General features: G+C 65.6%; 10 protein-coding genes across 10 annotated transcripts; 6 read left to right on the forward strand and 4 right to left on the reverse strand.

The window, feature by feature from the left end:
• Window positions 1–611: 611 nt before the first annotated feature.
• Window positions 612–1,283, forward strand: EMIHUDRAFT_223717 (hypothetical protein; the record flags this gene model as incomplete). Its single annotated transcript, XM_005791593.1, has 1 exon — window positions 612–1,283. The coding sequence occupies one exon, from the start codon at window positions 612–614 to the stop codon at window positions 1,281–1,283; it is 672 nt and encodes a 223-aa protein (XP_005791650.1).
• A 163-nt stretch (window positions 1,284–1,446) lies between these two features.
• EMIHUDRAFT_223718 (hypothetical protein) lies at window positions 1,447–2,632 on the forward strand (the record flags this gene model as incomplete). The annotated part of the gene is made up of 2 exons (XM_005791594.1): window positions 1,447–2,061; window positions 2,171–2,632. The coding sequence occupies 2 exons, from the start codon at window positions 1,447–1,449 to the stop codon at window positions 2,630–2,632; spliced, it is 1,077 nt and encodes a 358-aa protein (XP_005791651.1).
• Window positions 2,633–5,221: 2,589 nt separating this feature from the next.
• EMIHUDRAFT_108977 (hypothetical protein) lies at window positions 5,222–6,184 on the forward strand (the record flags this gene model as incomplete). The annotated part of the gene is made up of 1 exon (XM_005791595.1): window positions 5,222–6,184. One exon carries the CDS (start codon window positions 5,222–5,224, stop codon window positions 6,182–6,184), a length of 963 nt encoding a protein of 320 aa, XP_005791652.1.
• Window positions 6,185–7,694: 1,510 nt separating this feature from the next.
• EMIHUDRAFT_223722 (hypothetical protein) lies at window positions 7,695–8,543 on the reverse strand (the record flags this gene model as incomplete). The annotated part of the gene is made up of 1 exon (XM_005791596.1): window positions 7,695–8,543. The coding sequence occupies one exon, from the start codon at window positions 8,541–8,543 to the stop codon at window positions 7,695–7,697; it is 849 nt and encodes a 282-aa protein (XP_005791653.1).
• Window positions 8,544–8,793: 250 nt separating this feature from the next.
• Window positions 8,794–9,132, forward strand: EMIHUDRAFT_223723 (hypothetical protein; the record flags this gene model as incomplete). The annotated part of the gene is made up of 1 exon (XM_005791597.1): window positions 8,794–9,132. One exon carries the CDS (start codon window positions 8,794–8,796, stop codon window positions 9,130–9,132), a length of 339 nt encoding a protein of 112 aa, XP_005791654.1.
• Window positions 9,133–9,373: 241 nt separating this feature from the next.
• EMIHUDRAFT_454472 (hypothetical protein) lies at window positions 9,374–11,209 on the reverse strand (the record flags this gene model as incomplete). The annotated part of the gene is made up of 7 exons (XM_005791598.1): window positions 9,374–9,582; window positions 9,660–9,727; window positions 9,859–9,915; window positions 9,993–10,155; window positions 10,282–10,632; window positions 10,946–10,991; window positions 11,205–11,209. 7 exons carry the CDS (start codon window positions 11,207–11,209, stop codon window positions 9,526–9,528), a joined length of 747 nt encoding a protein of 248 aa, XP_005791655.1. The 3' UTR covers window positions 9,374–9,525.
• Window positions 11,210–13,395: 2,186 nt separating this feature from the next.
• On the forward strand, window positions 13,396–14,187 carry EMIHUDRAFT_361388 (hypothetical protein). Its single transcript, XM_005791599.1, has one exon. The coding sequence runs from the start codon at window positions 13,407–13,409 to the stop codon at window positions 14,073–14,075; it is 669 nt and encodes a 222-aa protein (XP_005791656.1). The 5' UTR covers window positions 13,396–13,406; the 3' UTR covers window positions 14,076–14,187.
• EMIHUDRAFT_223726 (hypothetical protein) lies at window positions 14,175–15,109 on the reverse strand (the record flags this gene model as incomplete). The annotated part of the gene is made up of 4 exons (XM_005791600.1): window positions 14,175–14,365; window positions 14,525–14,564; window positions 14,824–14,868; window positions 14,975–15,109. The coding sequence occupies 4 exons, from the start codon at window positions 15,107–15,109 to the stop codon at window positions 14,175–14,177; spliced, it is 411 nt and encodes a 136-aa protein (XP_005791657.1).
• Window positions 15,110–19,328: 4,219 nt separating this feature from the next.
• On the forward strand, window positions 19,329–19,800 carry EMIHUDRAFT_70011 (hypothetical protein; the record flags this gene model as incomplete). Its single annotated transcript, XM_005791601.1, has 2 exons — window positions 19,329–19,426; window positions 19,500–19,800. Coding segments are annotated over 2 exons (399 nt in total), but the record flags the coding sequence as incomplete, so codon positions are not given.
• A 370-nt stretch (window positions 19,801–20,170) lies between these two features.
• Window positions 20,171–21,582, reverse strand: EMIHUDRAFT_361389 (hypothetical protein; the record flags this gene model as incomplete). The annotated part of the gene is made up of 2 exons (XM_005791602.1): window positions 20,171–20,615; window positions 20,947–21,582. The coding sequence occupies 2 exons, from the start codon at window positions 21,577–21,579 to the stop codon at window positions 20,304–20,306; spliced, it is 945 nt and encodes a 314-aa protein (XP_005791659.1). The 3' UTR covers window positions 20,171–20,303.
• Window positions 21,583–25,650: the final 4,068 nt, after the last annotated feature.

A 25,650-nucleotide genomic window follows, 5' to 3' on the forward strand; every position in this document is an offset into this window, starting at 1 on the left:
AGATTTGTCAATGGTACCGCGTCTGCGACGCGGGCGCCTTGCGGGCAGAGCCCTTAGCCACCCTTTATCGTACAATGGAGAAGTTTACTTCGTAAGGTACCCACTCCCAACATTATTCCGCGACCCCCAACCTAGCTGCCCGGGCCTCCCACCTCACAAAGATTTGGCAAGAGCCACAAAGATTTGGCCGTCCACAAATGAGTGGCCAGGCCTCGTCCTCGACCGCAGCCGCGCCCGGCGCTCCACATCCACGGCCGCAAGGCAGGGCGCCGAAGGAGCACACGTGGGATGGAAGCTACGGGGAGAGCGGTGCCTGGCTGCACAACGTCACCGGGCTGCCCTGGGCCAAGGGCGGGCGATCAGCAGCCTCGATGGCTCAGCAGCGCGAGCGCAAGCGCGAGGACAAGCGCGACAGGAGCGGCATACCGTGTTTGTTATGACCCCCCCCCAATGAACATACCAGTGAGGGAGGGCGAGACGATCGAGGGGTCCCGTACCACGCGGAATCGGCCCTATCCAGTGCTCAAGTGCTCAAGACGTGCGTAAAAACTCGGGCCGAGCAAGCATTTCGGCGGCGGTGAACGGACGTCGGTGGCCGGTCCTCCCCCAGCATGTCGCTTCGCACAGCGTGGGACGCGTTCGTCTCTGCTAACACCGTGCAGGACGCCATAAGTTCCCACGATCACCTTACCAAGGAGTGCGGTGTTGGCTCTGCCGACTTCGCTGCACTGCACAAGGCGCTCTCTGCGAGCAGCATTCCCTACCGCTCAAAACAGCTCATCAATCTGCTACTCGAGAGCAACGCTCGTCGCCCGTGCGCCGAGAACCCACTCGATGTCGTGGTTTCTGGCGCTGGGCCCTGCGGCCTGCGGGGGGCGGTCGAGCTCGCGATGTGCGGACACCGCGTCACGGTGCTCGAGAAACGTGTGGACTTCTCGCGAGTCAATATCCTGATGCTGTGGAAGCAAACCGCGAACGACCTCCTCAGTTTAGGAGCCAAGGCCTACTTTCCTACCTTCAACGACAAGGCCGACATTATCCATATGGGCACCCGCTCCATTCAGCTCACGCTGCTAAAGAACGCCCTCCTCATGGGCGTATCCTTCTCATATGGCGCCGAGCTGGTTGCTGTCCAGGCACCTGCGACGTCGAGCGGGAAGTGGCGAGCATTGGGAAAGCCTGCCGGAATCCCTGCCGCGGCGCACGCCGCAGGCGCCGTCGGCTTCAAGCAGTGCAAGTTGGGCGCGTACGAGCGGGAAAAGCACGAGGGAAGGTGCTTGTAGTAGTTTGACGAAGGGGTGTGTATCCGCATCTAGGAGCTTGCAGTTGGAACCAGGGAGATGTATTCCGCATCTAGGAGCTTGCAGTTGGAACCAGGGAGATATATTCCGCATCTCGGTGTTTGCAGTTGGAACCAGGGAGATGAACCCCGCATCTAGGTGCAACATGACACAACGCAACTCGTTGGACGCGACATTCGCCCTCTCGGCTGACGTGACGTTGCCAGGCGGCCTGGTATTCCTGCCCTTTGACGCGCTGCTCATTGCAGAAGGCGAGTGGAGCAACAGCTGCAACCGGCTGGGCATCGACAAGGCCGTCAACGTCTTCTCCCAGGCCATCGGACTGATCATCAATATGAACTACGACGCGAAGGACGCTGCAGAGAGACAGCTGCGGGATCGCGTCGTGCGACCCAACGATGACGGCGAGCACAAGAGGATCGTTGACGATCTAAAGAAGGCGGGCGTCGACTTTGAATTCATCGAGTACCTCAAGGGTGAGACGCACTACATCGTCGTCACGATCACCAAGGCGTCGCTGCTGGGTCTGGGCGCGCTCCAGGCCGACCTACCACGCGAGCGCCTGCTCGAGAGGAGCAACGTGGACGAGGAGAAGCTGCTCGGCGCGGCCCGCACCGTCGCCACTATCTTTGGCCTCCCTGCCGAGAGCTCCTTTTGCGACTTCCACCCCGTGAAGCTCTTTGACTTTAGCTCGCGCGCCAAGGCGCTATGCGGCTACAAGGTCCTCGGCGTCTGCACCGGCGGCTCTCAGCAGGGACAGGTGTGTGTGCCTGCAATCACCCGCCGTGCGGAGGCTCTAGTTGACTTAGGAGGTGGAGGTGCAATTGCCTCCGCCGCTTCGCGAAGAGCATCGCCCCACCCCTCCTCAGGTTTCGAGTCTCGACATCGAGGCGCACGATGAGCTTGGAATCGCAGAGGCGGCCTATTTTGAGCGAGCCCTGCCGGAGCTGCGCGCGACCGCGATGGAGCTGCAGGAGGCGACCGACGACGACGGCAGGAGTCGGCTCACCGAGCGCACGCGTCTGGCCAAGCTCGAGCGACTGCACCAGGCGCGTGCGGACATTGCGGCGCTGGAGGAGGCCCAGCGCGCCTTCAAGGAGCGCGTGGAAATCAAGAGAGGCCTCACCTCGCTGGTTCCCGTATTTCCCGTGGGCGATTCGCTGCTCGAGCCGTTCTGGCCGCAAGGGCTCGGCTCGAATCGCGGGTTCCACTCCGCGCTCGATGCTGCTTGGGCGGTGCACGTGCTGTCTGTGCAGGGTCTGCAGGCTTCGCTCCTCGAGCGGAATTTTGCTTACGACCTGATGATGCAGATGAACTGGTTTAGCAAGTAAACAAAGCACGAGGACGGGGGCATAGCTCGCTCTCCGCTCTGAGTCGATGTGTGACGCACCTAGGTACATCAAGAAGGGTGAGGCGTGGCGCACGGACCCCCTCTACCGCTACAGCCACTCGCAGATCCTCGAGACTATTGGGCAGTACACGGACCCTCTTGCCAAGCGGCTATACCGGGGAACGGATGCCGTCCCAGCTCGCATAGCGAGTGCGGGGCTGAAGAATGACGTGAACATGCTGGTGGGAGGAGCCGATTGCGGCGAGTACGACCCGCCTGCGGGGCTGGTTGATCTGATTAGTATGAAAATCTAGGACGAGCCAAAACTCTCGAAACAAAACACTCAGCGTGAGCGAGCGGACACGCAGCCCCACCGCCGCGCACCGCACGAGGTGTGATGGGAGATACGGAGATTGCGGCGAGAGCCGAGACCGAACCGTACTCTCATTGACGCACATGTCTCATACTGAGCTCTGTCCTCTGAGCCACTGAGGCGGCACGCCGATACACAGCATTTGAACAGGTGAGGATCCAGGCAAAATTCTTTTTCTCAGACCAAGCGTCACCCCACACGCAACCGGGCAGAACGATATGCCGCACGTCACACTCCGTCTCGAGGTCGCCTCCGCCGCTGCACCGCTCAGCCACACCACTCCACCCGCGCCCAAGATCAGCTCGTCGGCACCTCCGCACGTTGACTTGCTGCGGATCTGGCTGCTCGTTCTCGGCGTCTTCCTGTGTACTGTCAGCCTGGCGGCTGCCGATGGCGCGCGAATTCCGCAGCCAGAGGCACAGGTCGCGCCGCGGCTCGCGCTGCCGCTCTGGCTCGCGCGTCGAGCCAAGCCGCCTCCCCCTCCGCCGCCGCTGCCGCCGCCCGAACGCGCGTCGAGTGCCGTCGGCCTGACTGGCGCGCTGCTGCTGCTAGTGGGCGCTCGAGCTCCGAAATCCACACGCCGCCAGGTGGCCCTGGTGCTGGTGGTGTGGGGCACGCTGCACGCTGTCTTGGCGGCGCGGTTCTCCGCCGACGACGCCCACGCCTCTGGCCGGCTCCGCTTCCACTACAGCGTCGCTCTGATCTCGGCTGCGTGCTTGCACATCGCTGGAGGCAGCGTGGCCGACGAAGCAGCGGGCGAGCCGCCAACCCCTGCGGAGGCGTGGGAGCAGGAGCTCCGCGGATCGGAGCACAGATATGGGCGCTCGTGACGCCGGCGCGAGAGGCCCGTGAACCGTCGTCCTACGGTTGGTGTATCTCGGTCTCTCCACGGTCGGCATCGGCCGGCGCGCTGACGCTCGTGTGTGTGCTACACGTGGGCCTGCGGGTTTCTTTCAGTGTGAAACCACAATCCAAGAATCCTCCTGAATGGCTCGCACTAACGCTGGCATGCGCGTTCGGATCGCGGCTCTCGAGGCTGCCGCCGCCAATGTCAAGCCCTTGGCGCGGGCGCGCTCGACGCTTCCATGGCGGAGCGGGTGGCCCAGGTGGGCTATACGATGTCGTCTTTGGAACATTCGTTCCGCCGGGCGGCAGCCGCGCGTCAGAAGATTGCGGCTGCGCGCCCCGCCGACGACGCCGTCCTAGGCGGCGCGGTCATGTTGGAGCTTGACGCGCTGGAGCATGTTCTGTCCTACCTCCCGCCCAAGGACATGGCCGCTGCCGTATAACCGGCACTTCCAGCAGGCCGTTCGACGCGCCGCGCCGGCGCGGGCGGCAGCCCTCGGCTTCGAGCTCGCCGAGAGAGAGAAGCTGACTCTGGAGCTGCTCTCGCGGATGGAGCGCGAGAAGAGGGAAGCGCCAGGCCTGCTCCAGCATGCCGACCTCTCTTCCCTCACCCGGCTGGGGTCGTTTCACTTCTCTGTGCTGCGCCCGCTCCTCGATGACGAGAAGCTGCTCAAAGAGGTTGTCAACAATAAGCCGACAAAACGCGCATGGGCTGCCTGGCTGGTGGTCGTCCATGCAAACCCAGCACCTTCGTGGGCTGCTCGCAACAAGTCAATCATCGAGGCCGGCCTGCAGGCGACAGGCACCTTGGTTGCCGCTGTCATCACAAAAAGCCCGCCTCAATCGCCGAGGAGCACGTCGATAGCCTCGGCGCGGCTCTGTCGGTGCTCCTCGCAGGGCTCGCAGGCTCTTACTACTTACTCGTCTGTGCTGGAGCGAGTTCTGGGGCTGCTTGCAAAGATGCGCCCTCAGACCCTCGCGCGAATCCGCGCTGGGCTCGACGCTTGCCGCCGCGACTGCGTGGGGAAGGACGACGACCGTTTTGCCACCGCCGCGAGACTGGCGCGCGAGCTTGTCAACAGGGCAGACTCTGTGGCCCCGCAGTAGGCCGCCCACGTGGAGGCCTGAGTCGAGCGCGTCGTAGTGGTGTTTCGACCCCGACGGGTCGACCTGGGTGGCTGAGTCCTGTGATTTGGTGTATTGTGTGCGTCGCACGGGCGCCAGAATTCTTTTTCCGACGACGGCTGAAGGGTTCTAGTAGAAGCCGTCGTCCACGCTTTGCCTGTTGTGTGAATCGTGCGTGTGCGAGCCGGCGGTTTTTGTTTTTCGCAGTGCCAAAAGGAATTCTTTATCCACGTGGCCGCAGCAAATATGCCGCGACTGCTCCACGTTTGGCTCCTCGCGCTTGCCAGCCTGCTCGCACCTTGCCCTGCAGACGAGCTGCCGCCGGTCGAGGCCATCGAAGCGTGGGCGCATGAGCAGGGCTTGCTGAGCCGCTCGCTGCGGCTCTCGGACAGCACCGAGACGGGAGTTGGTGTGGTTGCTGCCGCCGACATACCCGCGGGCGCACTGCTGGTGCGATCGCCTGCTCCGCTGTGCGTGACGGCGGCCCGGGCACGGGCAGACCCGGGTGTGGGTCCGCTGCTGCTGCGGGCTGAAGCCACTGGCCCGGCGGTCGACGACAACGTCGCGATGGCCGCCTTCTTGATGCGTGCAGTGGATGTGCCGCCGCCAGAGCTTGCGCCGTGGATCCGCGCGCTACCCGCCTCGTTCGACCTGCCTCTCACCTGGTCCGAGCCAGAGCTGCTGCAGCTGCAGGCCTCGCCCGCCAGGCTGAGAGCTGAGGCGCTGCGGCGCTGGTCGAGGGCCGAGTACGCGAGGATCTTTGGTGCGTGGAGTGAGCCGCTGGACTTCGAGGGCAGCCTTTCGCGCTGGACGTGGGCGCTGTCCGCGGTCTGGTCTCGCTCCTTCATGCTCGGCGCGGTCGAGGGGAGCTGGCGAGTCCTCGCGCCAGTCGCAGACCTCCTCAACCACGCCTCGCACGTTGAGGGAGCGGGCGAGGCGGAGCAGGGGTCGGAGCAGGGGCTGGAGCTGGGCCGGTCCACGCCACCCGCCGCGAAGATGGAGCTGCACGCGCGGGGCGACTCGCCGCGGCACTGGCACTCGGCGGCGGGGGCGGCGGGGGCAGGGGGCGAGTCTTACGAGTCGCTGCCTCTGTCGGACGAGGCCTTGACTCTGGTGGCGACGAGGGAGGTGTCTGCGGGCGAGGAGGTGCATATCCTCCTTCTTCAGCTCCGAGATGAGCGAGATCGAGCCGAGATTGAGCCGAGATGACCAGAGACGACCCGAGACGACCCGAGATTGAGCATAGCTGCCCCGAGATGCCCCGAGATGTCACGAGATCGCCTCCCCGAGGTGCTGCTCGACTACGGCCCTCGCTCCTTTAATTCATTTAATTATTTAATGTATTTAATTAATTGTATTACCAGGTGCTGCTCGACTACGGCCCTCGCTGCTTTAATTCATTTAATTATTTAGTGTATTTAATTAATTGTATTACCAGGTGCTGCTCGACTACGGCCCTCGCTCCAACGCGCAGCTCCTCAACACACACGGCTTCGCCCTCCCGACGACGGCGCAAGAGCCTCCCGCGCCCAGCTCGGAGTTGGGCGAGAGACTCGACAGTCCGCGGGTCGCCGGCTAGGCGCACGAGCAGCTCCAGCTCGAGCTACGCCCGCCTGCCGACGACCCGCTCGCGCCGCTCAAGGTCCGCATCCTCGAGGCCGGCAACCTGACCTCCCCGTACTCGCTTGGCCGCTCCTCCCTCTCCTCCGACTCGGACCTGCTCGTCGCCCTGCGCGTGCTCGCTGCGACGCGCGACGAGCTCGCCGGCTCCTCCGCCAGCGGGAGGAAGAGGCTTGTCCGCCGGCTCTCCTTGAGCCTTCTCGGGCCTTGCCTAGGCTCCGAGCAGACGGGCGACAAGGGGCGCGGCTACGCGAGGGCGTTCGAGGGGTCGCCCATCTCGCAAGGGAACGAGCTGCGCTGGCAGGAGATGCTCGCGCGCCGGCTGAGGCCCCTGCTCGAGGAGCGGGAGGCTAGATGCGGAATGAGAAGCGGTCTCCATGCGACGCGGGTCCATGCACTCGAGCGCTGCGACGCGCATCATCCGAGTGTACTCGACTGTGCGCACGCCGTATCCCCCTGCACCAGCAGCCCGTGCCTTCACACGCATAGGCGTTGGGTGCATTCACGCGTAGGAGCGGGGCGCCCTCCCCACCACCCCAGCTCACCCGAGGTTGCACCGAGGGGTAGGAGCGGGAGGCCCTCTCCACCGGCCTGGAGGACGCCGCCCTCCTCGGCGCGAGCGACGCAGCGCGGCTCGGGGCGCCGCTGGCGGCTGGCGCTGCTCAAAGAAGCCGCGGCCATCTCGAGCTTGGCTCGCGCCGTCGGCTGGCGGTGGTGACGCGCGCCAGCGAGAAGCTGATGCTGCGGCAGCTGCTCGCCGAGCTGGAGGGGAGGAGGAGGGCCTCCGACCGCGCGCTCGCCGCGGCCAGGGCAGCCTTGGTAGCCGACAAGAGTGAGCTCTGACCTCACACGCGGTACACATGTGCTCATGCAGTACGTGGCACATCCGTGTCAGAGGGCTCGCTGTGAGCACATGGTTGTGAGAGAGCATCCCGCCCGTTTGTTCTCTCTTGGGAGCTGTGTGTGTGTGTGCGCCGCGGGTCGAGATCCGGTCACCGTGACGCGGTGCGCGGTCTGACTCTAGTTTGTCAGCATACCCCGTGCGCGGACGACGAAACACTCTCTCATACATGATTGTACTTTCAAGCGCCACAAGCGGTCAAGCAGGCGGCTGGGCCGCGGCCCGCAGATGGTCCAGCAAGTTGACCGCGACGACGGTGCAGGCACCGCCCTCGTCGATGTCTACAATATTGACTGCCGTGTTGCCCTGCGCCACTTGCGAGGCACGCGAGACGTCTCCCCGCAGCGCCGCGAGCAAGATCTTGTTGAAGCGCCCGTGTGCCACGAGGCAGACGTGCCTCGGGCACGACGGCACACCCGCACCTCCAGCGGCGGCGGCGAGGGGCGGTAGCGCTCCCAGCTCTCGCAGCCCCTTCAGCGCGCGCGCCGCAACCTCCTCCGGCGACTCGCCGCCGCCTGGCAGGCGCACGCTCGTGCGGCCCGCCTCCCACTCGGCCAGCCGCGCCTCATACTCCTCGCGGCGCGGCGAGCCGCCGCGCAGCTCCTCTCCCTCGAGCGAGCCAAAGTTCATCTCGTTGAAGCTCGCGTCGACCAGCCGCCTCGCTCCCGGGTGCAGCGCGGCGACCGCGTCCGCCGTCGAAGACGCTCGTCCGAGCGCGGACGATGCCACCAGGCCGATCGGGACGTCGGCCAGGATCGCCGCGAGCGCCGCCGCCTGTCTGCGGCCGTTTGGGTTCAGAGGAATGTCCGTCATGCCCTGAACGCGCCCGGCGACGTTCCAGTCCGTCTCGCCATGGCGACAGAGGTACAGGCGGCGCGAGCCGGGCGCCAGTTCCGGCACCGCGAGCCGGTGAGGGTCGCCGTCGCCGCTGCTCCGCCTCGCGCCGCCGGCCGTCGTCGTGAACTCGGCTGCTCGCGCACGAGGGAGAAGGCCCTGAGGCAAGGTGAGGACGGCCAGCGAGCGGGCTAGGACCGCGCGGCGCGACATACACCACGCCGCAAGGTTCTTTTTGTGTGCGAGCTGCGCGGTTTCTTCTTCTTCCTCTCGCCGCGAACTACGTTCCGGCTCCTACCCCCCCCCCCCCCCTACCCATTAAGCGGCGCGCGGGCGACATACACCACACCGCTTAATGGCGTTCTTTTGCCTCGGTTTTCTTAATCTTCCTCCCTCCGCGCGCGGGCTTGATTGTCATCTCGGCCAGTCTCGGCAGCGCTCAGCGCCATTTGCAATAGGAACCATGACGGTGGCTCTCCTCGCGCTGGGAGTCACGATTGGCTCAAAGCCGGTGGTCGACTACTCGTCCTCCGCCTCCTGCCGCCGGCTTCAGAAGCCGGAGAAGCAGGCGATCGCGACGCCGTTCGAACAGCCCAAGGTTGACGAGGTCGCTTCGGAGCTCCAGAACTGGTTCTCGTGCGCGGAGCCCGTGGATGACGTTGACATGACCTGCTTCCTCGCGCCCGACTGGATGGTGGAGGAGGGCATCGGCGACGACAAGTACGTATGCTCGGACACGCCGGCGCTCGCCGCTGCCTTCCTCGGTGACAATGGCGCGCTCTCTCCCGACGACAGCTACTAGGCTGCTGGCCTGCATGGGCCTCGCCGTCCAGCGGGTATGATTCGATCTCCCGCAGGGCGCTGTGCTTGTGCCATAGCGTGCGTCGCGTGACGCACGGGCCGATGCTCGGATGTTAGCGCGCGCGAGAGAGCGGAGTGTGGTGATTGGCCATGGCGAGCGCGTCTCGTCCGAGACGTTCCGAGAGAGAGAGCGCGGGCGCGGCGTCGGGTCTCAGCGCGAGTCGCTCGCGACGAAGGGACTCGATATTAGCCGATTCTACCCAAAATAATCGAGAACCAGAACGACGCGCCTCCGGCGGGGGCCCTCCGCCTGCCGCCTGGCGCCTGCGGCTGCGCTCGTGAGTCGTGTCTGCTCTGTCATAGCTCATAGCAGTGTCATAGACCTAGGGGCGTGTCAGCACTCCATGCACTGATACGCCCATGGCCGCTCCTCGAGAAAACGGTCGAGCACCTGCGGGCGGTGCGGACGTGTGCGCGGGCCGGTGGCGGCGGCGGTACGGGCGGCGGCGGTGCGGGCGGCGGCGTCGCCTCTCTCAGCGCGAGATTCGGGACGACGGAACTCATCGAGAGGGGCTTGCCCGAGACGGGGTCGCAGCCTACGGCGGTGAGTCGGCTGCGTTCGCCGCAGGGAACACACGCGCTGCGATACGTCTTGAACGCTGTCGAGAAGCTTGCCGTGAGCAGCTGCTCGCGTACCTGTTGTCTGTCCGCATCTAGGCTTCGCCGCCAGAGGACCCGCGCGCCTCGAGGTGGCGCTGCAGGCAGGCGCGGTCGTAGGTGATGCCTGCGGGGCGGCGGGGTGGACGCGTCGCGGGCGTGGCCTTTGCTTGGTCGGGAGGCGGCGGCTCGCTGCGCGTGCACCGCACGGCGTGATGACGGGGTCGAGCAGCAAGTCCATGCAGATCTGGCAGGTGAGGTAGTCGGGCAGGCTCTGCCGCGGGAGGCCGTGCGTCTCCTCGAGCCAGCCCACCGCGCGCGTGGCCGTCTCGACCACCGCCGCCCGCTCCTCCTCGCTGCCGAGGGACTGCCCCAGCGACGGCAGCTCGCGGCGGAGCGCCTTGATGGCGCGCCCGCCGGCGGGCGCCGCAGCCTCCCAGGCGCGCTTCCGAGCGCCGAGCAGAGCGGAGCGGATGTCGTCCTTGAAGGGGACGGTCTCCTCTTTGCACAGCGCGTGAGCGGTCGCCAGCGCCTCGATCCCCGACTGCCACTCCCCGAGCTCGACGTGCGCTCGGCCGAGGAAGTAGTGCGCCTTGATCCGCTCGCGCGTCGCCACGCTGCCCAGCGCCAACGCTGACGCGCAGTCGTCCGCCGCCGCGCGCCACGCGCCGCGCTTCATGTGGGCGTTGGCGCGATTCGTGTAGTAGACTGGCCGAGGACTCAGGCTGATGGCCTCGGTGTACGCCTCGACGGCCGCAGCGTACTTGCCCTTGGCGAAGGCCCTGTTGCCGAGCGTCTTTGCGTCCTCGGCGGAGGAGGACATCCTGATCGCGGTCCCGACGTCCTGCCGCCACGCCGCGTGTTAAGGTAATTAGCCGAGCTGGCGCCGCGTTCGTGCTTGGTACGACTGTGTAGGCCGCAAGCAAAAGGAAGAAAAACCTGCGGGGCTGTTCGTAAGAGCTAGAGACACTAAAGAAAGAAACATGTCAAGCGTCCAAGAACCTACCAGCCAAAAAATCAGCAGTCCTCCTCCGGGACAGGAGGCGTCACTAACTCGCACTCTCTCTCTCTCTCTCTCTCTCTCTCTCTCTCTCTCTCTCTCTCTCTCTCTCTCTCTCTCTCTCTCTCTCTCTCTCTCTCTCTCTCTCTCCTCTAACTCGTGTGAAGAGCACAGATGATGTAGTGAGTGAGTTGTCCCGGGCCCTGCGGGGAACTAAGTCGACGCAAGTTAGTCTGTGAGCTGGACGAGGGCTAGTTGGTGCGCGCGAGGCGGGTCAAGTGGTGAAGTGCTCCCGGGAGTCGTGGTCGGAGGCCGGGACACTACGCGCACTAACTTAGTGCGCGGAAGTGAGTACCTCCGGCCGGCCGCGAGGGGAGTGGTCCGGCGGGCCGCTCGTACCACTCCGGGATGGGCACCCCATTGTCTGATGCATCTGATTAATTTTGTCAAAATTCCTGTTGTGCAAGAGGGGAGAGGGCTCTGACGGAGTGCGTGGCGGGAGAGAGGGCAGGGAATGGGCGCGGGGGAGGGGGGGGGGGGGGGCTCAGCCGCGCAAAAAGCATCAATTAATAATATTAATGACGAAATATTGCTCGGCCGTTCATGAAGTCCGTCCTTAGGCGCACTAACTTAGTGCGCGGAAGTGAATGCCTCCCCCGCCACCCAGAGAGAGAGCCAGTAAGAGATCTTGTCTCCAGTAAGTAAAGCTAAAAGTACACACAACACTGAGAGAGAGAGAGACGCAAGCTCTCTCAACCCACAATCTCGCACAATCTCTCGAACGGCAGTGATGACTGCCCCACCTCCTCTCCGAAGATTCATTCACCGGCTTCTCCGACTGCGCTGAGTGGTGCTGGTGGGCCCCCAAGGGCTTTATAGAAAGCGCGCCTCCCTCTCCCTTTCCTCCCAGTAAGCTAAAAGTACACTGTCACTGAAAATACGTAAGAGCACTGAGCCCTGGCTGTCAGGCTGTCAGGTGCTGTCAGGTGATCTGTCGGGCTGTCGGGCAGCTGTCAGGCATTGTCAGGTGCCTCTGTCAGACCAGCTGTCAGGTGCTGTCAGTGCTGTCGGGTGCTGTCGGGTGCGTGTCTGACAGTCGAGGTGCTCTGTAGCTGTCGGGTGCTGTCGGAGCTGTCGGGTGTTGCTGTCAGACGCTGTCGGAGCTGTCAGAGCTGTCAGGCTGCTGCTGCTGTCAGACGTTGGGCTGTTGCTGTCAGGTGCTGTCAGGTGGTGCTGTCGGGGTGCTGTTAGGCTCTGACACACACCAGCCACACTTATGACACTATCAAGAGGAGACCAGCAGGACTCTACTACACATACTCTCAGCCTCTCCTCCTACACGGCGTGATCACGCCGGCGGCGGCGGCCGCCTGGGGAGCGCATATGGCGGCGCAGGCGCAGGCGGCGGCGGCGGCACAGACGGCGGCGGCCACCCCCACCCAGACGCCGTAGGCATATGACTGTAGGGCCCCAGAAGGCTAGCTGGTAGCTTCATTTGTAGTAGCACAGCCGCCGGTGCTAGAGAGGGGTCCCCGCAGACGCGCAGAGGTGTGGGACGGAAGGGTTGAGAGAGAGACCCATGACCATCCCATGACTACATGGACCACACTCACATGTCTTTGCATGTAATAGTTTTGTTATACCCTCATGGGGCACAAGAAAGAGGCTCTACGGGGTCTGACTGTGTACGGTCTGTGCTGCTGTCGGGCTGTCAGCGCTGCTGTCAGGCCACTGTGTGCTGTCGGGCTGTCGGGCAGCTGTCAGGCTGTCACGTTAGGGCCTGACAGCGACGGAGCACCTCGACTGTCAGACTCTGCTGTCAGGCTGTCAGATACGTGTGCTGTCAGACTGTCGGAGAAAGTGCTGTCGGCGCTGTCAGGCTGTCGGGCACTGTCAGGCGCTGTCCGGGGTTTGCTGTCAGGCGGTCAGACCAGGGCTCAGTAAGAGCACACACTGAAAAGTTTGCTCGAAATGTCTAAAACACTAAAAAAGAAACGCGGGGTGGCGATGTCTCTCTCTCACACCACGTGACAAAACACCACGTGCTTCGTGCTCCCAGAGAGCAGTCGGATCGGCTTGGCCTAGGCCACCCTTGCGCCTTGGGGTGCAGCTGCTTGCTGAGCCAGGACCCAGGTGGCCCAGAGGTCGCGACACTCGTGCTCGCACACCGTCACGGCACACTCGCCAGCTATGCGCCGAACCAAGTTTGTGTGCCCGATCCGACGAGCGACGTTGCACGTTGGCCAATCCTCGAGGCACGAGGGTGCGCTCGTGCGCACCCTCGCTCTTCGCGGATGCACTATTGAGTTTCATGCAGCTGAACAACTCTTCAGAACACAACACAGATGGACGCTGGCTGGGCATGCGAGGTAAGCGCCGTTGCGCGGAATTTATTTCTTTTTTGCTTGTGGACGGCTTTGTCGGAGATGGCCTGCAGACTGCCTCGCTCGGCGAGGCGGCCATGGGGGTTTTCGGCCGCCGCACGGCCTCCCACGCTGCTCCCTCCCACGCTGCTCGCTCGGCAACGGATCGCTCCGCTCCTCTCTGCGCCGCGCGCCTGCTCGAGCGGCACGGCGGCTGGCGCCAACGGCGGCTCAAAGGGTGGGCCGACGCGCGAGATGGTGCGGGAGATGCCGCGGCACATCTCGGAGCTCAGCGGCGAGATGCTCTTCCTCATGACCAAAACACAGGGAGGCTCGCTGATCGCGTCTCGCGAGCGGCTGCGCCGTGACATCATGTGGGTGGACGACGTGGACTATGAGGCGGCGGGCGTGCGCATCGTGGAGATCGCGCGGTACGGGACCGGCGAGTCGGCGCTCCTCAAAGCGCCGTACTACGCCGGCTGGGTCACGGCGCAGGCGGCCGGCTGGGCATCCATCCCGCTCGTCTTTAGCCTCGAGCTCGCGATGAGCTTCAACCGGCACTACGTGATGGCGCCGCTGCCGGACGAGGGCGGCACCGACACGCTCCTCGAGGTCGGCATCTGGACCTGGCAGTGGATGGAGCCGCCCCTCGGCACCTTCTCCTTCTTCCTCCTCTGCGCTCAGTTCGGGGCGCAGCAGCGCGCCAACCTCGGCATCAAGCCGTTCACCGCGCGGCTGCGCTCGCGCAAGGCGAACCAGCTCTGCGCCGCCTTCCCGCAGTACGACCGCTCCATCCTGCGCGACTACGCCAAGGCCATCTGCTTCGACGACGCCGACGCCGACGGCCTCGACAACGAGCCGCTCTGGCTCGAGCGCTCGCGCGCCGCGGGCGGAAGGGACAACGTGAAGACGCCGAGCATGTGAGGGCGAGGGGTGAGGCAGGGGCCATCGGGGCATGGGATGAACGAGAGTGGACAGCTTCAAACGTGTGGGACGGTGTGACAGCAAAAGCCATAACACGCATCACGGTTCACGCTTTTCAAAAAAGGTGAAAAATAGCAACTGGTTGCTTCCCCGCTGCGCTCTCGCAATGATGTTGTTGTGACGGTTGAATTTTTGCCGATTTCTGTAAGCGGCCATTTTTGAATAGGTTTGGAAACCACCGAGGGGTACGATTCCACATAATTCATCCGACGGAAACGTGGCGATGGCACCTGATTTTCGCAAGGGCGGGGGCCTGTTCCTTTTTTTACCCATCTCACAGTAGAGAGGTGTCCGTTTTTATTTATTTATTTATGGGGCGCAGTGGGGGGGGGGTGAGGATTTGGTTCTGAAGAAGGTGGGGCGAACCGAGGGGGATGGGGGAGGGTCACCGTTTGGGCGAGCCAAGGCTGTGGCGCCGACGGCGGCACCCTTGTACGAGGCTGTGAGGGGAGCCGAGCGGCGGCGAGAGGGGGGGCGGCAGCGACGCAGGCGAGCCGCACGCGCGCGCGACTGAGGGAAGCGCGGGCGGCGGGAAAAAGGAGAACGGCGGCGGCGGCGAGGCGCAAAACGGGGGCGGCGGAAGTGGGGGCGACGGCGGCGGCGGAGTGAACGGCGGCGCGCGCACGGACGGCGACGAAATCGACGGCGGGGAGGGGCAGGGCTGCATGGCGGCGGCAGGCGCGCGCACATTCGTCGTGTTTTCGCATTGGCATTCCACGTGCTCCTCGGCGACCTGCGTGCGCGGGAACGGCAGGGGTCATGTCGCGCGCACCGGGCGGCGCCGTGCTCGCAGCAGCCGGGATCGCGGCAGAGTATGGTGGAGAGCTCTACCCGCGCACCTGCCCAGCGATGAGCTTGACGCCGCTCCTGGCAGGCGAGGCAGGGATCTCGGCGACGTTGGAGAGCGGGCGCACGATGTCGTGGGCGACGCCCGTCCGCAGCCACGTCGTGGTGACGATGATGGCGAGGAGCATCACGGTGGAGAGGAGCGTCCCGGCGCTGCTTGGGCTCGCTCGAGTTAGCGGTCTCGGCATGGGCACGGGGTTTTTCATTTCTCTGAGGTGGCCACAAGAATTTCTTTTTGAGCTTGCGTTTGCCGCCGTATTAGTGCACATACAGACTACTGGCCGCAATGCTGCTGCTCGCCGTCCTGCTCGCGCTCGTGAACGACACCAGCGGCAGCAGGAACGGCCGCTGGCGAAAGCGTCGGTTGCGTGGCTCGCACCGGGCAGTGCCGGACGACTACTCTGCGCTCGAGCTGGACGGATGCGGGAGGGTCTTTCTCGACGGCGGCTCCAACACCGGCGAGTCCGTCCGCGCATTCATCAAGGGGCACTTTCACTCGTGCGGGCTGCGCAGCCCGAGCCGGCAGTATGCCTCCTACTGGAGCCAGCTTTCGCAGGCGGAGCGGAATGCTGCGATGCAGCCGCTCAAGGAGCCGGCGTCCTTCTGCGTGCGCTCGTTCGAGGCCGCTCCGGCGCTGCTGCCGCTGCTGCGAAGGCAGGAGCAGGACCACCGGGCGCAAAAGTATGACGTGCGCTTCGTCGAGGCTGCGCTCGGGAACGTCACCGCGCCGGACGAGTCTCGCCGCGTCGTGCGGTACGCAGACAACGTGTGGGGCGTCTCCGCGAGCGGCTTGCGGTGGGGCGACGTGCACGTCGGCGACAAGCCGGTCGCGCGCGAGACGACCTCCATCTCTGGGCAGAGCTACGACCTGCGAGGCATCGTCGCGCGCGTGCGCTCGCTCAACGCCTCGGCGGTGGTGGCAATCAAGCTCGACATCGAGGGCTCCGAGTACTGGGCGCTCGAGCCGCTCGTCGCGGACCCGGAGCTCCTCTGCTCGGTCTCGCACGCCTCCGCCGAGCTCCACGCCGGACGATCCCTCCCCGAGCCGTCCCTCGGCCGCCCCTGCAGGTGTCGTACCTCTTCGTCGAGTTCCACTCTGCCGCCTCCGCCGGCCAGCGCCGGGTGGCGCAGAGCTACGGCCTGCGAGAGGACGCCTTCGAGCACCTCAAGGGCCGGATCCACGCGGCGATGGAGCGGCCGGGCTGCAGGCTCAAGATCTTGTGGCGCTCCTTTTGGGCGAGCTGCGGCGACAAGCAGCGCTTCGAGTGGCGCTCGTCCGAGCAGACGCGAGACTCGACGTCGACCGAGCTGCCGGCGTGAGAGCGTACACCAGGTGTGTTGGGTCTTGCGTGCCGTATATTGTTTCGACAAGCACAAAATCTCTCTCTGAGAGATAGATTCGAACAACTGTATGAGTATGTTGTGTGAGAGGGACTTTCTCTTGTTGTGTGTGGTCGCCTTCATTCAAAAGCACAACCCCCCCCAGATTGAAAGATACGCACAAGCACCGCGCTAGACCGCGAATTCTTTTGATGAGCCGAACGGCGTATACGAATCGCCCGTCAGATGCCAACTGGTCGGCGGGCCGAGAAGCCCTCGCTTCCGGAAACTGCGCCTCCGTCGTTCATGTCCACCTTCAGCATCCTTCGGAAGGGCTCGGTCGACGCCACGTGCGGTCTGATCATCACGCTGCTGTCCGTCGTCGACGTCGCTCTCCTCCTCGTCCTCTCTCTCAGCCAGACAGTTGCCTCGCTGTTTAAGGGCGTGACGCGGTCAAGCAGTGACCTCCTGCTGTCTCGCCCGTCGGTGGTGGTGGTTGGCGGCTCCTTCTCGGGCCTGTGGGCGCAGCGCGCCCTCAGCGACAGCTACGATGTCACACTCGTTGACTTCAAGGACTACTTTGAGTACACGCCCGGCGTGCTCCGTCTCTTCGTGCAGCCGTCGTGGCTGAGTCGTCTGTCGGGGCCGCTGCCGCGGCGGCGGAATAAGCTGGTGGTGGGCGAGGTGGTTGCCGTCCACCCCACCGAAATCACCCTCCGCACGGCCGACGGTGAGGAGGCGCAGATTCCCTTTGACTACCTGCTGCTCGGATGCGGCTCTCCTGCTGCCAGATGCGACACACACATCCCCGTAGTGTTGGCGCCGGCACCGGAGACGACGCGTGCTCAGCTATAGTCCACTGGTTCCACCGCCCTCGCGCTGCAACCACCGTATCCGCAGCCCTCGCATTCCCTCGGTGCGGGTGTGCGATGCGTGAGACAGAGCTACCACGCACACCCGTCACTCCCCTCGCGCCTCCCTCCTCACTCCCGTCTGTCTCCCTCCTCCAGGGTCGTCGTACGCGGCAGCGCCCGTCAAGGCGTCGCCGCGCGAGCCGGACCTGCCCTCGCGCCGCCGCTCGTGGGAAGAGGCTGCCGCCCGCCTCGCCCGCGCCTCCTCCGTCCTCATCGCCGGCGGGGGCCCTGTCGCTGTCGAGCTTGCTGCCGAGGTCGCACCTCCCCCCGCGCCTCCCCCGCACCTCCCCCGCATCCCCCCCTCCTCCCTCCCCCTCTCTCCTCCTCCCTCCCCCTCCCCCTCCTCTCCTCTCCCCCGACCTCCCCCTCCCCCACCCCACCAGGTGCTCGACGCGTACCCCTCCGTCTCCGTCACCCTCGTCACGTCCGGCACATCCCTCTGCTCGGGCACGCCGAGACTAGCAGAGACTAGCAGAAGCTAGCCGACACCAGCCGACACCAGCCGACACCAGCCGACACTAGCAGAGACTAGCCGAGAGCAGCGCCTCCCTCTGGTCCGGCACGCCCTCCGCACGCGCCTTGACCCGCGCGTCCGCACGCCATTCTACCTCGGGACCCTGCTCGGGGCCTCCGCCTCTGTAGGCCTGCCCGCCGCCGTCGGAGAGGCGTCCTCCCGCTGGCTCGAGCAGGTATTCATCAATCACTGGTGAGCAACCAGTCACTCAGCACTAGGCGTCCGCCCGCTGGCTCGAGCTGCGCGGCGCGGCGCTGCACTACTCCTCGCGGGCCCCTCCTCTCTTGCCTCCCGGCTGTCCGCTGGGCAAGGAGTGAGGCCGGGTGCGTCTTCACTTCAGGTCGAGTCGGTGCGGCCGGACTCGGTCACGCTTGTGGGCGGCCAGGCGCCGGCTGCGCACCCCCACTCCTAGCCGGACCTCATCTCCCTCTCGCCGGCACTGACAGTCCGCGGGACGGGCACAGGTCCTCTCCGCCGACATCGTCTACCCTTGCATGGGAGCCCCGCCCGCCTCCGCCCCCCTCGAGGGCTCCCTCGCCTCGCAGCTTGACGAGCGGCGCGCAAGTAGCCGAGATCGGCCGAGATCGGCCGAGATTGGCCGAGCCCAGCCGAGGTCCTCCTCGCTAAGCAGCTCGAGGAGCGCTGCCGGCGCCGCAGCGTGCGTCAGGCCACACGATGTTCAGCGGTTGCCGCATCGCCCCAGGCGCCGGCTGCGCCTCACGCCGCAGCTGCAGCCCGCCGAGCAGAACGGGTCTCCGGCCTCGGGCTGGTCGCGCGTGTTCGGGATGGGGGACGTCGCCTCCCTCCCGGCGGGAGAGCTGCAGCTCGGACACACGGCCGAGCTCAACGCGCACGTCGCCGCCGAGAACATGCGCCGCTCCGCCGCGGGCAGGTGACACTTCCTAGACACTTCCGAGATACTTCCCAGACATGCGCCGCTCTGCCGCGGGCAGGCCGCTCGACGCGTGCCCCGCGCCTGAGACGCGTCCGGCGTCAGCCCGGAGGTCAGCCCGAGGCCCCGACCCTCAGGCCGCTCGAAGAGTACCCGCGCGGCGCGGTCGGCTGCGAGCGGTCGCCTCGCGTGTTTTGCGTCTCGCTCGGGCCGCACGACGGCGTCGTCGCATTCAACGGGCTCGCCTCCCCAGATCTCCCCAGATCTCCCCAGATCTCCCCATATCTCCCCATATCTCCCCACATCTCCCTTCGCCTTCACCGGGCTCGCCTCTCCCGCTCGAGTGTGGTGCGGCGGGCCGGAGCACCCCCCTGAGCCTGCTCGGCACCCTCCCTAGGCTCGTGCTCTCGGGGGAGATCTGGGGAGATCTGGGGAGATCTGGGGAGATCACCCTCCCTAGGCTCGTGCTCTCGGGCGCCGTCGCCGCCGTCACCAAGCGGATCCTCGAGTGGACAAAGGTCGCCGCGTGCGCCGAGCGGCCCGTCGGGGTCGCCTTTTGGAAGTTTGGCGACGCCGCCTCCGCGTGGCTCTCGATGACGGTGCTGCCGCCGCCGCCGCCCGCGCCGCACGAGCCCAAGGTGGGCCCTGCTCTTCGACGGCGTCCGAAACACAACGTCGGAGATGTCTTGAAGTGGTTGGAGTAGGTGATCCTGCTCTTCGACGGCGTCTGCCTGCTCTGCTCCACCTTCGTCCACTTCCTCCTCGACCACAACGCCGACCAGCGGATCCATTTCTGCGCGCTGCAGTCCGAGCCGGGCAAGGACATCCTCACGCGGCGCGGGCTGCCGCTTCGACGCGCCGACTCGACTCGTCGCCAGGTCGACTCATGTTGGGTGGGCCGCTCCTTTGATTAGGCACGGGCTGCCGCTCGATGTGTCGACGGTGGTGCTCATCGACGAGTGCGGCGCCCACGTGCGCTCTTCGGCCGCGCTGCGCACGCTGCGCCACTGCGGCGCGCCCTACTGCTTCCTCTACGCCCTCGCGGCGCTGCCCCGCCCGCTGCGCGACTTTGGCTACCGCATGGTAGCCGCGAGCCGCTACAGGCTCTTTGGCAAGGACGACGGCTCCGCGTGCCGCCGCATGACAAAGGCGGTGCGCGCGCGGTTCCTGTCGACGTGAAGCCGCGCGGGCTTCTCGCAGGCTCTTCTCTCTGGTCGAGCTCTCTGGTCGAGCTCTACCTCACCTCGGGCTTGGTTGGAGAGACGGCCTACGGATCTGAAGCAGATCTGAAGCCCCGCCCCTAGGCTGTCGCGCCTTCGGCGCCCAGCGTGCCCGGTCATTTTGGTCGAGATCGCCGACATTCCTCTGGCGCCCGTGTGTGTTGAGGCGGGTGTATTTATGTGAGAGGGCCGGAAGCGCAGCGACATGTACGAGTACGCTGTAGTGTACGGCCGACTGCCGACACAAATAGACCGCAATGGGCTTGGGGCTTGGGGGGCCCCGCTCCACACGCCTCTATTCCTATTCCGTATTTTCTCTAGAGACGTGTACACGGTAGATCATATCTTACGGTACCTTACTGTGTACTGAGACGCACGACGTCAGGTTCGTCACCGTGTATCGAGATCTCAGGCGTCGTACGTCCCTTGACGCTTAAGTCCGATTAGCCTCCCTCCCGCACGCTACTCTTCCAGCTCCCAGTCGGGGGCGAGGCTCTGCGCGAGCGTGCACGCTCTGCGCGTGAGGCGGAGCGGGAACCCGTCGGGCGCGCGCACGATTGCGACCTCCGCCACCAAGTCGCCCATCATCTGCTGGTGCGGGGGCGACACCACGCGGAGAGGGCGGCCGAAGCGGCTGGCGGAGCGGTGCTGCAGCGAAGCGAGCGTGTCCGGCAGCGACACGCCGAGCGCGGTCACGTCGAGGCAGAGGTGCGCCGGGCCCGGCGCCGCGTCCGACGGCGGGCGCGCCGGCCGCTGCAGCACCGCCGGCGGCACCTGTCGGGGCGGGCGGGCGTCAGGCAAGGCCGGGGAAGGGAGGGGGAGTGCGTCGGTGCAGAGGGGCCGCCAGAGCGCGTCTGGAGTGGTGGCGGCGCTCTATCCGCCTCTCTCGCATGCGGGCGTGGCGTGGGCTCGGCAGAGGGTGCGTCTCGCAAGGAAGAGGGTGCGTCTCGCAAGTTTAGAGGGTGCGTCTCGCAAGGAAGAGGGTGCGTCTCGCAAGTTTAGAGGGTGCGTCGCAAGGAAGAGGGTGCGTCTCGCAAGGAAGAGGGTGCGTCTCGCAAGGAAGAGGGTGCGTCTCGCAAGGAAGAGGGTGCGTCTCGCAAGGCGCCTCGACCAGCTCGATGGAGAGGGGCGTCCAAGGCGCGCAGAGCCAGGCGGCACGGGCGCCGTTCGTCGTGAAGCGGCGCCGCGGCTCGTAGTGGAGCAGCGACCAGAACGCGAGCGACTGCCGTATGCACGAGACTCGCAGCGTCGCGTGGCTGAAGCCGGACGGCTCTGCAGGGTCGCGCCGCGCCACCAGCGCCATCAGCGGCGAGGCCGACGCGTTGGCGCCGCTCCCCTGCGCCACGTCTTCGCCGCTCCCTTCCGCCACGTCGCCGCCGGCGAGCTCGAAGCCGAGCCCGCGCAGAACGCCCTCGTCGCTCGGAGTCACCGGCCGGGCGAGCAACGCGCTCCCGCACCGCAAGTCGGGGTGCTCGCGCGCCGCGTGCCACAGCAGCTGCCTGGCCGCATCGCCGCCCTCCGGCGAGTCGGCAGGACTGGCCAGGCGCAGGCCGCTCGCGTGCACAGCGAACGGAGCGGCCGGGTCGCGCTGCAGCTGTAGGCTGCCCACCGGCGCGCCGCCGCCGTCGGGCGTGGCGAGGAGCAGCATGCACGTGGCCCACGCCGCAGAGTCGAGCGTCAGCGAACGGTGCGGCAGGCTGGGCGAGGAGAGCGGGGCGGCGTCGATGCGCACCCTCATTGGCGGGAGCCAGCCCAAAGACTAAAGAAGAAACTCCGTCTTGAGAAGAGAAAAAAGAAAACAATGGAACGACGGCTAGCACCACACTCATATCGTTAAAATCCCTGTGTGTAATTGCGGCACGCAGGCGCTAAAGAGGGCAACCTGCCTTGCCCCAGGACGCAGGAGCCAGGTAAAGACGTCGCCGTCGGCGCGGTGAGGGCGCGAGGCTGTGGTGCTGTCTCCAGTCGACCAGCAGTCGACGCGGCGATGACGCGCTGGTCAGCAAAGGCCTCGATCTTCTTAGGCAGCAGCTGGGGTTATTGGGGACAACAATTTGAACAGCTCTAGGTCGGTTTAAACGCGAGGTGCGTTGCCGTGCAGCGTGCTGACTGTGCTGTGCGCGCCGGAAATGAGCGGAAAACCCCGATTGGCGATTGTCGTGACTGCTGACTCTCGGGGTTGTGACTGTTTGTGCGCCCGCCGAAGAGTCGGCCGAACAGGGGATTTCACAACAAAACTCCCTCGTAATGCGAGTGATCGCCCTTTGCCCAGATTCGCTTCACTTTTTTCCGTCCCTCTCCCCCTCCCTCTCACTCCCGCGACCACACCTCGATCTTCTTGGGCAGCAGCTGGTTCGACAGGTCCTCTCCGTGGCCCAGGCAGGCGTCCTCGCCCCTGCCCCAAGCGAGGACAGCGCCGTCGGCGTCGAGGGCGAGGCTGTGGTTCCCCCCTGCCGACACAGCCTTGACGCGCTGGCCAGCTAAGGCCTCGATCTTCTTCGGCAGCAGCTGGTCCTGCTCGTCGCCGTGGCCCAGCTGGCCATAGGCTCCACGGCCCCAGCTCCAGACGGCGCCGTCGGCGGTGATGGCGGAGCTGTGGCGCTCTCCAGCCGAGACAGCCACGATGCGCTGTCCAGCGAAGGCCTCGACCTTCTTGGGCAGCAGCTGGTCCTGCTCGTCACCGTGGCCCAGCTGGCCAGCGTATCCAAAGCCCCAGCTCCAGACAGCGCCGTCGGCGGTGAGGGCGAGGCTGTGCTCGCCTCCAGCCGACACAGCGACGACGCGCCGCCCAGCAAAGGCCTCGATCTTCTTCGGCAGCAGCTGGTTTTGGTAGTCGCCGTGGCCCAACCGGCCTTGGTATCCACAGCCCCAGCTCCAGACGGCCCCGTCGGCGGTGAGGGCGAGGCTGTGGCTCCATCCAGCCGCAACAGCGACGGCGCGCTGGCCCGCAAAGAACTCGATCTTCTTCGGCAGCAGCTGGTTCTGCTCGTCGCCGTGGCCCAGCTTGCCTCGCCAACCATCGCCCCAGCTCCAGACGGCGCCGTCCGCGGTGATGGCGAGGATGCGAGCGGCTCCAGCCGACACGGTGACGACGCGCTGGCCAGCAAAGGCGTCGATCTTCTTTGGCTGCCACTGGTGCTGCTCGTCGCCGAGTCCCGGCTCGCCGCAGCCCCAGGACCAAACGGCGCCGTCCGCGGTGAGAGCGAGGCTGAAGTATCGTGACGCCGCCACACCAATCGCGCGCTCGCCTCCGGAGCGACCGGAGACGGGTCGGCGTCTTGAGCTGCAGCACGCCCTCGCCGTGGCCGAGAAGGCCTGGAAGCTCCTCCTCTTTGTCCTCCTCGCCCTCCTCGCCCTCCTCACCCTCCGCTGCCGTGCCGCACGACGAGAGCCGCCCCTCGCCGTCGATGAAGATGCTGTGCCGTTCGCCTGCGGCCGCCCTCGCCGGCGGGTTGGACTCGCGCAGCAAGGCATAGACGCACAGCCACCGCACGGCGCACCTCTCGCATTCTGGCTGCGCCGGCGGCTCGTAGCCGGCCTCTCGCAGGCGCAAGCGGATGCCCTCCTCCGCAAGCGAGGCGTGGAAGAGCAGCGAGACGGCCGCGACGCGAGCGATGTCGGCGGGGTCGCAGTGAGAGAAGGCGCGCACGAGGAGGTCCGTAGGGAGGTCGAGGAGGAGGGTGGGCGGCGGCGTGGAGGGCGAGGCGGCGGCGGCGGCTGCGGCGGCGAGGCGCGCGGTTTCTTTCTTTTTTGCGCTTTCGGGATGTCTGTTTTCTTTCTTTCTTTTTTGCGCTTTCCCTTGGGATGTCTGTTTTCTTTCTTTCTTTTTTGCGTGCGGTCCTCCCATCCCTCCCTTGGGTTGTCTGTTGAATTTCCTTTCTTTCTTGTGGAATTTATAAAAGAAATTCTAAGGATTTGCGAACGTTGAGTGAGGAGAACGCAGCCGCGGTGCACACTGCTGGCGAGTGCTCTGCGGTGCGGCGGCGGATACTGGCGAGGTACTTCCAGCATGCTGTGGGAACAGCTGAACGCTGCTCCTCGCCAAGGCTCGCCCCAGCATCTCAGGTTCCCTCGCCCCCCGGGCAAGGGGGACCCGTGAGGCGTCGAGTGCCTTGTGGGCTCATTTCACGCCCAAGCGATTTGCGGGCGGACGGCCGGTGGCTAAGCCGCCGCCGACCAGACCTCGACGAGCACGCTCCCTCGTCCGTCGCCGGCTGCCACCCGCGCCGACCGATTCATGGACGAGCTCTGCATCGAGGGCTGGCTCCACCGGTCCAAGAAGGGCGATCCCACGCAGCGGGAGCGACGTTACTTCTTCTCGAGCGGCTTTGCCGTCGAATACTGCAAGACGCCCGACCGGGCCAGCCGCACGGGCAAATTCGACCTCCGGATGGTGGAGGAGCTGGATGAGCCCGAGCCAGGTATGCTGTTTGTCCGAGTGAAAGGCAAGACACATCCGCTCCATGTCTTTCTTCCGAGCCCGATGGAGGCGCTGCAGCAGGGCGACGGAGCCGACGCCAAGGCGTGGAGGATGCTGTGGGCGAGCGCGGTGGATGAGAGTGTCGTCTCACTGGCGCTCGAGTCGGCTCGCGACACCAACCTGGCGGAGCGCTTCACGATGCTGCGCGAGGAGAAGCGGCAGACGCGTGCGCTCCTCGCCAAGTCCGCTTCCGCCCTCCCTCGCGACTCCAAGGAAGCTGAGGAGGCGACGGCTCCGAGATAGTCCACTTCACACGCGCAGCCACCTCACCAACGCCCACTTGCGAGGCCCTTTGCATGGGACACCGTGAGAGGGAGGGGCCGGTCCTTCATTCTCTCGCCCGCCGTCAGCTAGACCCCAAACCCTCTCCTTCCCTTCCTCGCCTGCAAAGGCGGCGAGGAGGAAGACCCCAAACCCTCTCCCTCCCTTCCCCGCCTGCAAAGGACGGCGAGGAGGCGTCGGTGCTGTGCATCCCACTCGAGGTGCTGGACGCGAACGCGGACATCGTGGCGCCTGAGACCCCGTCTAGATCCGAGGCCAAGACCGCCGCCGCTGGCGCAGACAGCGAGTGGTCCTTTGCAGAAGTTCGGTACGGAGGGCAGTACAGGCAAACGCTCGCGAGAACACTTGCCTCCCACTCCGCCACTCCCCCCCATCCGCCGCCCCTTCCCCGGCCCTCGCCTCGCAGCTTCGTCACCATCGGCGCCAAGGAGTTGGTGCAGGCTGGAATCGCAGACGGGATCAAGCAGTTCAAGGCGCAGCCCACACATCCCGCCACCCACCCACCCCCCGATCCCCCGCCCGTCCTCGTCCCCCTTTCGACGGCCTGGATCGCCGCGAGACCGCAGGCAAGCCCCGACAAGTTCGAAGCGATGTGGTTCCAGGCGAGACAAGCCGGGACTGGCCGAGATTGGCCGAGGTTGCCCCACTCAAGACCCGCAGACTCCGACACGCCTCCCCCACCCGACGCAAGGCCGACATGGTGGACTGGCCCGTCGAACAGCAGAGGTACACGCTGCTGCTGCGCGAGGGCACCTCGGGCTTTGAGCCGGACGACAGCACGCCTCAGGGAGGCCTCGCCGGCTAGATGCCACGTGCCCACAGCGCAGCACCAACCCTCTCCCCGCTCTCCCCGCTGCGAGCACAGCACCCCAAGGCGAATCCCACGGCGAGCTGCGCCCTGCACCTGCCTTTCCGATTGCCAGTGTCATTCCACTGTTATTGCCCAGTGTGTCTCCTCTCCCTCCTGACACTCAATTCCGTGTACTCTGTTCGCTCTACGCTGGACTGTTGCACGAAACTCTCCGCTCATTCCTTACTTTATGCGTC

Source organism: Emiliania huxleyi (genome assembly GCF_000372725.1).
Source record: "Emiliania huxleyi CCMP1516 unplaced genomic scaffold EMIHUscaffold_111, whole genome shotgun sequence".
Taxonomy (NCBI): Eukaryota; Haptophyta; order Isochrysidales; family Noelaerhabdaceae; genus Emiliania; species Emiliania huxleyi.

What these genes read in the sequence shown, in the direction of transcription:
- EMIHUDRAFT_361388 (XM_005791599.1), top strand. Translation starts at nt 13,407, where the DNA reads ATGGTGCGGGAGATGCCGCGGCACATCTCGGAGCTCAGCGGCGAGATG.